This window comes from Piliocolobus tephrosceles, chromosome 2 (genome assembly GCF_002776525.5).
Source record: "Piliocolobus tephrosceles isolate RC106 chromosome 2, ASM277652v3, whole genome shotgun sequence".
NCBI lineage: Eukaryota > Metazoa > Chordata > Mammalia > Primates > Cercopithecidae > Piliocolobus > Piliocolobus tephrosceles.
This window is the reverse complement of record NC_045435.1, coordinates 9,678,701-9,695,429: the sequence shown is the minus strand read 5'-3', so window position 1 is coordinate 9,695,429 and position 16,729 is coordinate 9,678,701. Positions and strand designations below refer to the sequence as shown.

General features: G+C 34.2%; 1 protein-coding gene across 3 annotated transcripts in view; it reads left to right on the top strand.

Annotated features, from left to right (window-relative positions):
- The window catches only part of ARL6 (ADP ribosylation factor like GTPase 6), a 37,688-nt gene extending 27,241 nt beyond the window's left edge, over positions 1-10,447 (top strand). For 2 of the 3 annotated variants that reach the window (XR_002732350.2, XR_002732349.2), the window contains exons 7-9: positions 1,099-1,154; positions 7,497-7,685; positions 9,236-10,447. Coding sequence is in view for 1 of the 3 variants with exons in the window: in XM_023216034.2 (XP_023071802.1) it covers positions 1,099-1,154; positions 7,497-7,522 (82 nt within the window). In the remaining 2 variants the exon portion in view is untranslated. Of the gene's footprint in view, positions 1-1,098; positions 1,155-7,496; positions 8,001-9,235 lie in introns of those variants that run through there. The other variant, XM_023216034.2, reaches the window with a different exon arrangement.
- The last annotated feature ends 6,282 nt before the right edge of the window (positions 10,448-16,729 follow it).

The following is a 16,729-nucleotide window of genomic DNA, read 5'->3' as shown; positions in this document are numbered from 1 at the left end:
ATAATCAGTAATTTGCTTTGAATAATTGTGTATTTCATGTTGTTTGTTTCTTCCTTTGTATTTTATAATAATTCTATGATAAGCCATATTCTTAGTCTAACAAGTAATTTCTGGGAGATAATTTTTTTTTTGATTAGAATTAGGTTAATTCTTTTAGGTACTTCAGTATACTTTTTAAAGCCATGCTTCAGCATACTAAAAGGAACCCTAATCATTCAGAAAATATAATTGTATATATTAATTGCTATTATACCATTAATTTTGAAAATAAATGCCTAGATCAATAACTGTACCTTTGAAAAAAGATTATCTAATACTCTAAAAATCCTCTGCATTTTATTATTTTAATTTATATACTTAATTATGATTATACATAAAATCTCACAATCACAATTTAAGTTTAGTCTCTCAAAAATGGAAAGACAATGGAAGCACCCTGTTTTAGGTGTTTTCTATACATACCTCAAGTGTTTAATTCTCACAATTACCATATGAGGTCAGTGGTACTATTCCGCACTTTACAGATGCTGAAACTGAAGGCAGAAGAGTTCAATGACCTGGCCAAGCTCCCTCAGCTAATAAGAAAATGATTGAGATCTACCGGGTTTCTGTTTTACTCTACCAGCTTACCAAAGCTATAATTATGGGTTTTTATCCTAAAGATAACAAATTCCATTTCAAATAAAGGCACACCATAATATGGCCGTATTATAACCCAAGTCAAGCATTTCTAATAATGAGATTGAACCATTGGAACTGAGCAAAATAGGATAGTGGACTGTACAAAAGTTTTCTACCACTGGAAAAATAATTCAAAAGTATTTGTTTTTTTAATGTCAGTGTAAGAACTAGTCCTAGGATAAAATAACTTTTCTGCAATACGGTTTTCAAAATCTGTTTATAAATTTTAAACATATCTTGTTTCTGAGCACTCAGACTTTTGTTTTCTGTTTATTTTCAATTTCAATGCTTAACCAGCTTTGCCCAGATGTATGTTATTATAATATATTAATTCTCCATGTGGCAGAATTGTAATCCTTTATTCTTACAGTGTTATGATGTAATGAGATGGCTATGTTTCTGTGGATTTTATTTCAGTGCTAGTGATGCCATAAAAGGAGAAGGATTGCAAGAAGGTGTAGACTGGCTTCAAGGTACATCACAAAATACTGTGTGTCTTCAGCCTTTGTTTCCTTTTTATTCATATTTTTATCCTTTTTTTCATTTTATTTTATTATATCATTGCCTTTTTTCCTCTTTCCATTTATTTCTGCTATCAGAAAAAATAATACAGTAAGTATCCAATACCTTGTTCCATTTACTTCTATAGCATATTGCTAAAGAATTTATTTACATAAAGTGTTTGAATCTTTACAGTCAATATATTTGACACATATAGAAAATAATTTAAACTATGGCAACAAGTTTCTGTCAGATCTAGTAATAGAAGCACATTTAAATTTTGGGACAAATGTTAGGCCCTACTGTCAATAACTAAAAATAAGTCTGAATGACATGTTTCTTTTAAAAATCATGCTGGCCGGGCACGGTGACTCCAGCCGGTAATCCCAACACTTTGGGAGGCTGAGGCGGGTGGATCATGAGGTCAGGAGATCAAGGCCAACATGGCGAAACCCCGTCTCTACTAAAAATAGAAAAATTAGCTGGATGTTGTGGTGCACACCTGTAATCCCAGCTACTCTGGAGGCTAAGGCAGGAGAATCATTTGAACCCAGGAGGCGGAAGTTATAGTGAGTCGAGATTGCACTACTGCACTCCAGCCTGGCAACAGAACAAGAGTCCGTCTCAAGAAAAAAAAAAGAAATGAATCATGCTGTACTACAGATATAGCTCCATTTATATATTACATGTATACACAACTTGTAGTACTCATATTTAGTATTACAGATGCTGATCTTTTATTGATATTTTGTATATTTGCAGTTCTGGTTGCTATTAATCAAAATGTTATAGATTGGTACAGGCTTACTATATTAGGTAATAAATTAACATATATCATTTACCCTAATAGTCTCTCAGCCAAAAGAATGGCTTGAAGCACACAGAGCAGTAGATAGATGTGAATGAAACCAAGCTCATAGGTTCTTATTGAAGGATCCCAATGGCCAAGTCAGAAATTCCAGTTCTGAGCACAACAACTAAAGATCATTTCTGTGGGGAATGTCTCTGCCCTGAACAAGAGTGAATAACAGGATATTATAAATTCTAGGTATAGTCTCATAGTTACAAATTCTTCTACACAAACCTTTTAATGCCAGTCATGTGTGATTTTTTTTAAATCTTCTGCATGTTGCAAACAATAGCAGGGATATAGCACATACCATGGTAGATCTAAGAGTAGCCTGCCTGCTCATACATCATAGTATTAATTTCGTTCAAAGTACAAAATTTGCATTTCATAAATATCTGTATGTGTTGTTGGTAAAATATGGTGGTTTAGTTAACTAGACAGACTATTATTGTACTTCTGTGTCTTTTATGTTTATGAAGTTATCATAACACCATTAAACTGCAAGGAACATTCAAGTCATATTTTACAATTAGTGACACTTAATCACGAACCTCTAGTGGTTCTCAGAAGAACTAGCAGGATTTTTCTGTGAACCCAGCAACTTAGTTTCTTAGACTGCGGTAATGAAGTATTCAAGGCAATGGGATGGATTTCCACCAGAAACAGGCTACAGAGGAATATTCCAGAGAAGATACCAGGAGTATGTTTTCAGCCTTATTCCATATTTTACAGAGTGCTTACCATTGCTAACAATGAAGATACAGCATGGATGGAAACCCTACTATCACTCATGATAGTGTAATTCAGAGCACAGTATTTACTGAAAATAGGTTGATAGTCTTCTAGATTTTAAAGTGTGGTTCTCCATCCCTTCTTTTCTGGTTTTTGTCATTAGCAGTTAGCCACTAGGTGTCAGTAGCAATCCAACATCACAATACCATTGCCAAGTCTGGTCTTGATACCTAATTTTTGTTTCTTTGATTTTTCTGATCCTTCATTATCTGTCTTACCTCCCAAGTTTTTGTAAGGAGGACACATTTTGGAAATACTTTTGTGTCCTTGTTTTTCCATATTACTTTATGTATCCTTTACAATTTTCTGCGAGGTAAGCAGTAGTACCTCTATTTTGTATAGAAAGCATTGACTGATAGTAAAAAAAAAAAGCTTAGGCTTTTGAGTCCAGCAAATTTATTCTACTGCTTATTAATTTACCTCTCTGTCTGTTAGCTGAAATCTCTTATCTTGTGAAGATTTTTTTAATCTGTAAAATTAAAAAATAAAATGTGTTAAATTTTGTACAGATTAGATACTGTTTAAATACCTAGCATAAGAAAGCACCCTGTAAATATTAAGTTTACCCTTTTACCTAAACACTCTGTTTAAAAAAGGAGGAAACTAACCACAGGATAAAAGAGTGTATCATTTGGTTTCAAATAGGAGATGCTTTGGTTATATTTTCTTTCTTTCTTTCTTTCTTTCTTTCTTTCTTTCTTTCTTTCTTTCTTTCTTTCTTTCTTCTTTCTTTCTTTCTTTCTTCCTTCCTTCCTTCCTTCCTTCCTTTTCTTTCTTTTCTTTCTTTTCTTTCCTTCTTTCCTTCTTTATTTCTTTCCTTCCTTCCTTCCTTCCTTCCTTCCTTCCTTTCTTTCTTTCGTTCATTTTTTTTTTGATGGAGTTTCCCGCTTAACACCCAGGCTGGAGTGCAGTGGTGCGATTTCGGTTTACTGCAACCTCCGCCTCTCAGGTTCAGGCAATTGTCCTCCCTCAGCCTCCCGAGTAGCTGGGATTACAGGTGCCCACCACCACGCTCAGCTAATTTTTTGTATTTTTAGTAGAGATGGGGTTTCACCATGTTGGACAGGCTGGTCTCAAACTCCTGACCTCAGGTGATCCACCCACCGCCTCAGCCTCCAAAAGTGGTGGGATTATAGGCATGAGCCACCACGCCTGGCCACTTTGGTTATATTTTCTGTGTAATAACAAATAGTTTACATTGTCATATTCCCAACTGTCTCTAGATTTGAAAAGAGATAAAAATCTGTTTTTAAAAAATAAATAGCAGTAAATATAGGAGATTAGTTTGTGTTAGCTAAAGACATTTATGTGAATGTAGCTGTGAAAGGTATTCTAAACTTATATCTTATTTTGTTTCCAGAATTCTGGAATTTACTAGTATAATAGAAAAGAAGGCCTTTGGTTCATTTGGGGCCAATTTAATCTTATTATTTAGAGTTTAAGGTTGGGACCGAGAGCAGTGGCTCATGCCAGTAACCCCGGCACTTTGGGAGGCCAAGGTGGACAGATCACTTGAGGACAGGAGTTTGATACCAGCTCGGCCAACATAGTGAAACAATATTGTGACTGAAAATACAGAAACTTCGTCGGGTGTGGTGGTGCATGCCCATAGTCCCAGCTACTAGGGAGACTCAGGCAGAAACTCTGGGGGTGGAGGTTGCAGGGAGCTGAGATCATGCCGCTGCACTCCAGCCTGGGTGACAGAGCAAGACTGTCTCAAAAAAATTTTTAAATAAAGTTTAAGGTTAGAAACTTTTTGGTGAAATATTAAATGGCATGTGTAATGGCATGATTCTGTTGTCTTTGGAAACTGTCTCAATAATTGTGTATGTAGAACAACCCAAAGACAAGAATGCTTGAATAGAGTAGAAAGTATTTTTTAAACTGCCAGAGAATAAACAGAAACTATTGCAGAACTGTAAGTTTTCTTGCCCTGAAACTTTCAAATTAGGTACTTTTAAAAAGAAATCTTCCCAAATAACTATAAAATGTATTCATTTTATTGCTTTGTCTGCATGGAAAAAGTTACTGCTCCCAGATGTTAATATTAGACTTACAAACTATGCAGGAGTATTCCAATGAAAGAGGATTGATCAAGTACACTTAGTTTCATCTCCTCCCCAACTCTAACAGAAAAGAGACTTTTAAAAAAGATGTCACATAGATGGACAAAAAGAAGGGAAGTAGTGAAAATGGTATCCAAATTTTGGAAGCTGAATATTTGATGAACGTTGAATTACTTAACAGACTTGAGAAAGCTGAATCTTGAACTACCAGTGGGGAAAACTGAAAAGCAGCCTAATTTACATTGCAGATGCAAAGCCTCAGAAATCGGTGGAAATTGAAAATAAGGATGAACGTGGGATAAAAAGAAAAGATATGATTATACATCTTCCCTTTAAGATAAAATTGAAGGTTTATTTTCTGCAGAGTCAAAGACAGTGTCTCTGGACTAGAAAACCCTAGGTGCACAACTGTCTGGTGGTGCTGAATTGAAAAATGAGGAAAAAAAGTTTTCATGCTGAATATTATAACTCTCTTCTACTTCTCCTATTTCTCCCAGAAAGCAATGACAGTAAGCAGGATATAGGAAGAGTTATCTTTGGGGAATCAGACCAGCCTAAGAGCAAAGATCTAAAGGTATTAATATTGGAGATCCCAAGGAAATGGCTTGGCCAGACGTACTAAAGGAAGACCACATTTGACAAGCTTCACACATGTTTGCAAATTCCATTCAACTTTTTAGTGTTCACTTATACATAAGAGCAGATGGCAAAGGATGACCAGGCATTTTAGGATGAAAACATTATAAAATATGGGAATGCCCACAAACAATAAAAGTGGGTTCGAGTAAGTAGAATTTATATAGAGAGAACATTTCAAAAAACTGTTAAAGAGTATCCTCAAAGAGATTAAGAGGTGTTGCTTCCATGAATAAAGGCAAGAAACTACTTGAAAAGAAAGAACAAAAAAATGAGTTCTTGGAAAATAAGAATATAATAGTATAAATGAAAAATTTAATTTTGAAAAGATGATAAAATAGAGGCAAACTCCCGGAAAGTAGAGCAGAAAGACAAAGAATAGAAAATTGGAAAGGAAAGAAAGGGGTCATGTTCAGGAGGCCCAATATCCAAATAATTAGAAATTCAGAAAGAGAAAACAGAAAAAAATGGAGGATAGCAAATCCTCGAACAGTATTTTCTAGAACTAAATCAACAAGTTTTCAGTTGACAGACTTCTCAAGAGCTCAATACAGCGGATAAAAATATTCCCACACCAGCAGGCATCATTACTGAAATTCAGTGCTTCAAACAGTGGAAGATTCTGCAAGCTTCCTGTGAAAAAAATGAAAAGCTTCCTGAGGAAAAAAAGAATAAGAAAACAGAGTAACACCAGATTTATCAACAGCAACAACTTAGAAGCTGTAAGATAATTGGGAAATGCCTGGAAGAGTCCAAGGAGGGAATAATAGAATTATATACTCAGGCAGTATGAGTGTATTTTGACAGTAGAATAAAGCTATATTCAGCTATATAGCATCTCAAGAATTTACTTTCTATGCGTTTTACTAAGGTATCCACTGAGAATAATATTTTTCAAAAACAGGAAAATCTTGGTACGAGCATTATCAAGGAAAAAAAAAAAAAGGAAATAAACCAAGAAGAGAAAATTAAGAGATCATGACACAGGAAAACCAGCACAAGAGAGTAGGGGAAGGAATCCCCAGGATATTAATGGAGACCCTGGAATGATAATGAAAGAAGATATTGTAACAAAATGACTGGGGCAGGCATAGAGAAACTGAGTATAGATTCTAGAGTTTTTTTAATAAGACTCTGAGGAAGAGTTATTCAAGAAGGCAAAGTTGATGGACTATGTAAGGTACTTCATAGTAATAAAGGTTTAAACTCTGGGAGTGATGCAATTGAATTAGAGTTAGGTACATACAACAATTAAATAGATGAGTTTGGATGAGTTTTGGATGGGAGTGGGAAAGACAATTATTAACTCTAGAGGGATAAAATATAGAAGAGGAAAGGAAAAGTAAGTATACCACCTGTCTTAGCCGTGAATAGCATTTACATAGTCATCACATTGACAGTGACTATATTAGTGAATTAGGAGAATGGGGGTATTATGAGGGTTGCCTAGAAGCAGCATGGGAGTGTGAGAGAGCTGATGTCTCATATTACATTGAAGGAACTGATATTTGAAGAAGTCACAATAAAAGTATATTATTTAGAGGTATTATAAGTATTCATCTAAAAGGGAGTTATAAGTAGTTGCCCCTGAAAGGGAGGAATGGAGATGAAGCAAAGAACTGCTGTTTTGCTTAGAAATCTCATAGAACTAGTTGACTCTATGCAAATGTACAACTTTAATAAAAATAATAACTGTAGGATGAATTGTGCTTTTAAAAAAGCAGGTGTAGCTGGACCTGGTGCACACTTGTAGTCCCAACTACTAGAGAGGTTCAGGTGGGAGGACCACTTGTGTCCAGAAGTTCCAGTACAGCCTGGGCCAGATAGCAAGATCCTATCTCTAAAAAATAATAATAACAAAAGCAAATGTATACATAAGCTTCCAACATGTTGTATAGATTTGACTTAGATTACTTTAGAAAATATATTTTGCCCTATAGAGATTAATAATTTTTGTTTTTTGTTATCAGATCAGATCCAGACTGTGAAGACATGAAAAGATAATAGTTGGAAACCTCTGCAATTTTCAATTCAAGGAATCTATCTAAGGCAAACAGAATACTTTACATTTTGTAAAAGATGTATATGCATCAAAAAATATAATTTTCTGCTTGCATTTATGGACTCTGAATGACTTTTTTAAGAACATGGGACTTCAGGTATGCTAATTTGGCCATTAATTATTTAAAAACTGAATATTCCCTCAAAAGGGCTCCCTAAAATTATCAACTTCTTAGTGAAGGTCTACATTTGATAGTTTGTAAAATGTCTAAAACTCAGAGTTATAAGCCCATCATAATTTATGATATGTTCAATATATTTTATTTTTTAATTGTCTTTTTTAAAAATTTAGTTTATGACTTTGCAGTATGAATTGTGCTTGTGAAAAAGAACTTTAAATATTTATAAGGGACCATGGGTAATTAATATATATTCAATTTTTACTATGTGTCACCGTCAACAAAATGTAAAATGTAATGTACCAACTAGTGTGCTTTGTTTATGCTGAAAAGAATAATGCTCTATTAGTATGGTATTTGGTGTGATACTGTCAAGCATTTGTAAACCATCTGAGACTAAGTTAAGCTGAATTTATTTATTCGTTGTATGTTGAACATCTCTACACCAACTAATCAGGCATAGTCCTAGGCAATGATGATACGGGGTAAATAAGACATATCCTTATCTTCACACAACTTAAAATTTATTGAGGGATAATTTGAGAAGCTTTTCATGGATAGTATCTAATTTTATTTCATTGGCTGAATGAAAATATTGCAACTTCAGATTAAGAGATATAAAGTAAATTAATGTTTGATTGTTCAGTAATCATAACTGACATCTTGTTTTTCCCTTTTAAATGCCTCCAATTTACCATAGCACTTTGTTAAAACAAATTGTGACTTTTAACTTTTTCATGAACATAAACTGCTACATAAATATTCTTTATAATTTTAGACATATCTCAGGCACACAAATTATTATTTCTTACAAATTAGAGACCACGTATAATTGTGAACTCTAAATAGAAACCTTCATTTTAATCACTGAGCAACAGTATATAGAGCAATGTTGTTGATCCTGATAAACAGTGCATATAAAGAAAAACTGTAATATATAATATATACCATCTCAAATGTCCTTAGGTTTGAAAATGATGAAAATAGAAGGCAAAAATAAGTAATAAAGATGTTATAGTAACTGTAGTAGTGGGATATGTTTCACAGAGATTTTAATAAAAGCATATAAAGCTACAATAAAAGTTTTATATTCCAGGCCGGGCGCGGTGGCTCAAGCCTGTAATCCCAGCACTTTGGGAGGCTGAGACGGGCGGATCACGAGGTCAGGAGATCGAGACCATCCTGGCCAACATGGTGAAACCCCGTCTCTACTAAAAAAAACACAAAAAACTAGCCGGGCGAGATGGCGGGCGCCTGTAGTCCCAGCTACTCTGGAGGCTGAGGCAGGAGAATGGCATAAACCTGGGAGGTGGAGCTTGCAGTGAGCTGAGATCCGGCCACTGCACTCCAGCCCGGGCGACAGAGCGAGACTCCGTCTCAAAAAAAAAAAAAAAAAAAGTTTTATATTCCATTTTCTCATAGTCCAGAAATACCAGTGATTTGGCATTTGGCAAATTGAAAGTTATCCAGAAAATTCCAATGGCGTAGCATCTTAGCTAGTTTACCATCTCTCTTGTACATTGTTTTAGTGGATACAGAATGAAAATCTCATTAATCTAAAGTTGCTGCAGATATGGAAAGGACATAATGATGGAAACAATGAATGTAATTTTTTAAAAACTGATATGCTACAACTATTTTAGGATGGAGAAAGAACTGATTGAGAATTCAAATCCTCGCTCACTTATCGTAAGGTAATAATAAAATTGGTAAGAGTTACTACTATACGATCTTATAAGCAGGTATTACACATACAGAATTTTCATCATTTAATCCTCCCAATAAGCCTATGTGGTAGGTGTTATTATTTCTATTTGATAGATCAGTAAACTGAGGCCTTAAAATGTTATGTGAATTGCCAAAGTTCAGAGAGCTAGTAAGTCTGGTACTAGGATTCAGTACCAAGCAGTCTGTTGAAGAGCGATGATTCAAGAGTATGGTAGATATTAGAAATACAGATATATCTACCAGAATAACAACTAAAATGATAGAAAAGCCTCTTTCTTGGGACAGCAACCAGGACAGGGATGGTAGAGGGAAGGTCAGAGACTAGAGACTACTCTTTGTTTTTTTTTGAAAAAGCTATTAACACTACTCAAATTTTAAACTCTGGACATAAATGACTTTGATAAAAGTTCTTAAAACTATTTTAACATTAAATTATTTGGTATTCCACAAACTACAGTAGCTCATACCTATGCAAATATTTAGAAGAAGAAGTACCCTTTTTCTTTGTTTTCATGATCTCCAAAATCTAGTTTTTAGTCTATAAACATCCATCCCTACTCCACATTTTCATGTAAAGATTATGTAGAAATAAGTTGGGCAACAGTGTAGTCACAGGATGCCATATAAGTGTGAATAAGCTGAGATTATTGCATTTGTATTTAGCATATTATACAATTAAAATGTATTTTATTAAAGCTGAAGCAAGTTGGTTTTCATGTCTAGACATCACTGTGTTACAAAGTTTAATTCATTAAGCTCTGTATTTGACTATAACACCTTGTAAAATGTTTGAAACTTATCCTCTTGTGTGCTTTGCATTTAAATATTTGTATATGGCCCTGTTCAGCCTGTGCTTTGTAAGTCACAAAAGGGCTGGGTTTTATATGTTTGTTTTTTATTTCTAAGCTCTCTGTGAAAAAGTTAAATATTGTCTCCTGGTTGTTTAAGATATTTTTTCTTTGTAATTTTTTATATCATGTTGTGATTTTCATAAACATGTGCAGTTACTCTTGGTAATACTTGTCTTAGTCATTTCAGGTTGCTATAACAAAGTACCATAGACTGGGTGGCTTATAAACAACAGAAATTTATTTCTTACAGCTCTGGAGCTGGAAGTCTGAGATCAGATTGCCAGCATGGTTGGGTTCTGGTGAGAGCCGTCTTGGTTGCAGACTGCCATCTTCTTCTTGTATCCTCACATGGCAAAAGGAGGGCAAGAGAACTCTCTGGAGTCTGTTTGATAAGAGCATGAATCCCATTACATCTTCACATGGCTCCTCCCAAAGACCCCACCTCCTAATATCATCACATAGGAGTTAGAATTTCAACACAGAAATTTTGGGAGAACACAAACATTCAGTCAGTTGCAATACTTAAGGCAAATTCATCTTGCTTATAACTCTGGTGCATTAAAATACTATTGCATCTTAACTGAGTTTGTACTTATTTTCTGCTTTCTGATTATTACCTTTGTTCATAAAAATAAATGACTAGTATTACAAGGTCACCTAAATCAATAGGTTTGTGTATGTCTGTGACTAGAGAGAAATACTATAGTGATTAAGAAATGGTTATTGTGTTTAATTGAATGTTTTAGGTTGCTTAGTTATTACATTTTCATCTTTCTCCATATGGATGCTCCTGCTCAACTTCGCCTGCCTCAGAACCTTTATGGCTCTTTCTTCCAATCACTTGATTTCAACACCAGATTTAGAAGCTTCATCGGCATACCATGTTAAACTGCTTTTCTGGCAATTTAGAATAAACCAAGAAAGACAGATAAAATCCGTCTCCAAATTTTAAATCACCAAGTAATGCTAAAAGTCACCCAGGAATACTAGATACGTTGAAAATAAAATTTGATTAGAAATGTAGTAGTAATGATAAATATCTTATAGCTTTTACAGTGTGCCCACACTTCGTAAGCACTTTACATATATTCATTTGTCATAAGAACCCTGTGAGGTAAATATCATCTCTATATATAGATCAGGTGTCAGTAAACTGCTAACCCGTTTTTGTACTGCCTTTAATGTTTATTTTACATTTTTAAAGAGTTGTTAGGCCAGGCATGGTGGCTCATGCCTGTAATCCCAGCAAGTAATCGGCCTTTGGGAGGCCAAAGCAGGCGGATTACTAGAGGACAGGAGTTCGAGACCAGCCTGGCCAACATGGGGAAACCTCGTCTCCACTAAAAATACAAAAATTAGCCAGGTGTGGTGGCATGTGCCTGTGCTCCCAGCTACTCGGGAGGCTGAGGCATGAGAATCACTTGAACCCAAGAGGCAGAGGTTGCAGTGAGCCCAGACTATGCTACTGTACTCCAGCCTGGGCAACAGAGTGACACTCTGTGGGTGCAGCACACCAACATGGTACAAGTATACATATGTAACAAACCTGCACGTTGTGCACATGTACCCTAGAACTTAAAGTATAAAAAAAAAAGGTTGTTAAAAAGGAGGAGGAGCAACAGAGAATACATGTGGCCTGTAAAGCCTAAAACATAGACCGTCTGATGCCTTTTACATAAAAAGTTTGTTGACCCCTGTAATAGATGATAAAGTGAGGCAAGAGATAGCATATTGCAAATAAATGGAAGAAACCAGATTTTGAGTCTACAAGATCTGGCTCTGGAATCTGTGTTCTTACCCTTTACATAGCTTTACAGCAAAGCTAAACGTTCTAAAGTGCAATAGAACAATTTGAAATTACTTTCTTCTTAAATAATTGTATTAAAAATGAAAAATTGGGTGCAAATGGCTGAAAAGCAATGCTCTTTGGAATTTCTTTAATTTCCCATTAAGAATGAAAAGTGTTAAGTCTTGGCCTTCTGGTTTTTGTTCTTCCTTTTCTTTAAATGGGTGGCAAGAAATAAGGCAGATGATGAAGCATCAAATATGTTAACTTTTAAAAGTATAGACACACATACAAATTGTCCCCAAGCATCTGGCTTGGACTTCCAGATGCCCTGATGATTTTTACCAATATTTTGAGGTAAATGATAGCTACTGTTGATAATCTTGAAATGTATATGTTAGCATATAGTGAAGGAAACAAAAATATTTCACGCCAAAATATACTTATTTGGTGTATTTTGAGAAAGCTATGCAGAGGGCCTGCAAACACAAGTAGCCCTACACAGCTGTCTTTTGTGGGAAAGATTTTCTTCTGCAGAGAAAATCTGCACTGATGCAGCAAAGCTTTCTCTGAGCCCTCCCATGTCTGGATCAAGGAAAGATTAACTGAGAGTCTGATACCTTTAACTGAGATTCTGCTGTCTGTGAGGTTTCATCTATATAACGAGATGACCTTTGCTAGTCAAGCCTCCTCTTCCCCACTCCTATAACCTGTCTTGCCATCATAAACCATTTTGAGTGAAGCGTCTAGCTATTCTTTCTGTAGTCTCAGGATGATATCAAAACACCATATGGCCATTTCTTTGAGCTTTTATATATTGTGTGACTCCTCTGAACATGACTGCACAAAATAAATTTGTATGCCTTTTTTCCTGTTAATCTGTGAACAGATCAGGGGAGAAACTTAAACTTCCCTGCAGTAGAAACATTTTTATAATTCAATTTGTAGATATTTGTATTTTTTAGTTATGTAACAAGTATAGCTAAGAATGTTTACTTCATTACAAACATTTCATGTTTATGTGTCAGTGTTCTACACTGTTGCCATTTGCCTAAACGAATAACATGTCCACACAGGACTAGGCTCAGAATTTGGTCTGTCTCTTATAATCTCTTTGAAAAGTTTATAAATTCTTCCAAATAATTTATGAAGTATCAATCTTATATGACTAAAATTGATCTATGTGTCCTCCAATTAAACGTAATCATTACTGTTGGAGTTAAAGCCAGTTTCACATTCACATTCTTCTTAGGCTCTGTGTGGGGTGTGTGGGGGGTGTGTGTGTGTGTGTGTGTGTATCAGGATGCATGCACCTTCCTAAAGTCATAGCAAGCTCACACTTTGGTGATCCCTAACTCTTCCCTGGGACTTTCTTAGGCAGATTTATAGTTATGTCTTGCAAGTATACTATTCTTACCAAGTTTTAGGGGTTTTTAAAAAAATATGTTGTTTTTTGTAATTCTTAAATATGATACATCAGCTCTTACCTCTTGCCATTTCTGGGAACTTTATTATACATTTGATAGTGTTTTTAATGCATCTTTAGATGCTGGGTTATTATTATCTTAAATACTCTCTAATTCAGTGAGTTTATAGTTTCATAAAATATCACTTATTGCTTTTCACATTGTAAAACCCCCATACTGTGAATAATTTCATTTTATTTATGCATAGCAGCACAAGATTTTTTAAGAACAAATGAAAAGATTTCTAAGACCCTGTATTTACATGGTATCTTGTTAATGTTTAAATTTGTATTTTCTAATCCAGAATATATCTAACACAGGACTTCAGAAAAAAAAATTACTGATATGTTTCCTGATTAAAACAAAGCATGAATCTCTATATATAAAGACAAGAGGCAGTATTTTTCTTTTAATAAGATCTTTAGATATAACAGAGATACTCAATTGTCTATGAGAGGAATGGAGACAAATAGACTATGACTCTTTCTTAAAAGAGATCAGGAAAATCCTGAGGTGGAAGCCTCCATTGATACCAGTACCAACCAAATCATACTAAGTGAGCAGCTTCTTAGTCTTTATATGAATAAAGCTTTCCCTAAAGTAGAATGAGTATGCAAGGAGCAACTGTATTTATTGAGCCTACAATTATATTTCCCTTTAATATAACATTTGAATTACTGTCACCTCAAAGGAGACCTAAATTTGTCTTAAAGATTATACAGTACTCTATATCTAAATCACATCAGTTTTATATTTATTTAAATTTCTGTCTTCACTCTTAATATATTCTACCTCACAGAAACAAACTGAGAAAAATGCCTACATAAGATTATTGCATGACAGAAGGAAAAGTTATAATGCTAAGAATGTCTTATTCTAAGGAAATTTTTATATTCAGTTAACTCATGATTTTGTCTTTTTTTCTTTAGCACTACTTTAAATTGTTTTTCAAAGGGGCTAAATTAATATTAATGTATAGTCATATATTAAGATAGTATACTAATGAACTGCAATCAGGAAAAAAAACAATAGTGCATACCTCATTTAATTGAGCATCACTTGATTGTGCTTCACAGATACCCTGTTTTTTACACATTCAAGGTTTGTGACAACCCTGTGTTGAGCAAATTTATCAACACCATTTTTCCAACACCTTTTGCTCACATTGTATCTCTGTATCACATTTTGCTAATTTCCACAATATTTAAAACTTTATTATTATTATATTTGTTATGATGATCTGTGATCAGTGGTCTTTACTATTGTAATTATTTTGCGGTACCATGAAACTCGCCCATATAAAACTGCAAACTTAATTGGTAAATGTGCATGTTCTGACTGCTCTACAAACTAGCCATTCCCTAAGGGTCCTGTGGGATAACAGAAAAAGATTTTTTAATATATGCAATTGGAGGCTCACAGGGATAGGAAAGAAAGAATGGAGCAAATTTATGAAGAAATAATAGCTGAAAAAATCTAGATTAAATGACAGGCATAATTTATAGATTTTAAAAGCTCAGAAACCCCCAAATAGAGTAAATACAAACCAAAAACTTACATATGGCAAAGCTAATTGCTGAAAACCAAATATCAAAAATATCCAGAGGAAAGAAAACCTTATTTACAGAGTAAAAGTGATACAAAAAAGTCGATTTTTATTAGAAACTATGCCAAATTCAGTAGTACAGTATCCTTTAAAGTGTTGAAAGAAAAATAAGAAAGTTAATCCAGAATTCTAAGATAGAAAACTAAGAAAAAATTCTGCAGGCTGGAGGGATATTACACCAAATGAGAAGTCTAATTTTCAAGAAGTAATGAAATGATAAATATCTGGGTAAATGTAAAAGGCTTTTTAAAAAATATTAAAATACATACGAATGTTTAAAAGAATAACATATTCGTGTGTGGCTAATAATGTATGTAGACTTCATACAAATAACATGATAACTATAATAAAAAAGGATGTGAGGGTGATAAAGGACTCAAACAGTTGTAAAACTTCTACATTTTACAAGAATTGATAGAATATTAACTCTAATCGACAGTATAAATTAAAGATGCATATTGTAATCCCTAGAGCAACTATTTAAAAATGTGGAAAAGAAATATTAAAAAGCCAATACATTAAAATGGAATTTAAGAAATAATCCACATAATAAGGAAAGGGGGGACAAAGGAACAAAACACAGAAGGAACAATCAGTCCTTAATACCATTATATCAATACTTGCAATAAATTTAATTGGATTAAATTCTCCAATTAAAATCAGAAATAAGCAGAATGAATTTTTAAAAAGCATGACTCAACTATCTGCTCTCTACAAGAAATGCATTTAATATATGAAGATGCAGGCATGTTGTAAGTAAATGTATTAAAAAAAGATTATGGAAGCAGTAAGTGTAAGAAGGTTTGGGTGCATATATTAATATAAGATAAAACAGACATCAAAAGAAAAAGAATTAACTGAGATAAAGACATTTTATTATGATTCATCACAGATGTGTGTGCATCCAATAGCAAAGTTTCAGAATATGTAAAGCAGAAATTGACAGATAAAGGGAGAAATAATTTCACAACTACAGTAGGAGATCTAAATACCTCTTCCTGAGCAATTGATAAAATAGGCAAAAAAGAAAAAAAAAAAAACAGTAGACATAGATGATCTGAGTCAGCCAAATAGACCCACCTCCTACTTGTAGAACACTACACGCAACAACTACAACTTCTTTCAAAGTGTAAGACAAACAGTCCAATTTTAAAAACTGGAAAACAAGCTACATAACAGGAAAAAAATCCACAATATATATATCTGACAAAAGAACTTGTATAATATATAAAGACCTATTATATATCAATAGAAAGAAGCCAACAACAACAACAAAAAATGAGCAAGCCACTTGAGTAGATACCTCACAAAAGAATATGGTCAATCAATACTCACAGGAAAAGATGCTTGATATCATTAGTCATGAGGGAGATGCTAATAAAAACTATGATTTATTACCATTACACACGTACTAAAATAGCTACAGTTTTTAATACCTTGTGTTGGCAAGAACATGAAATCATTGGAATTCTCACACAATGCTGGTGGGGAATGCAAAATGGTATGTGGCACCAACCAAGTTACACATCTTTGTATGGAGGTGATGATAGAGCAGCAGGAGCAGCCTAGCACCAGTTGTTGGAACC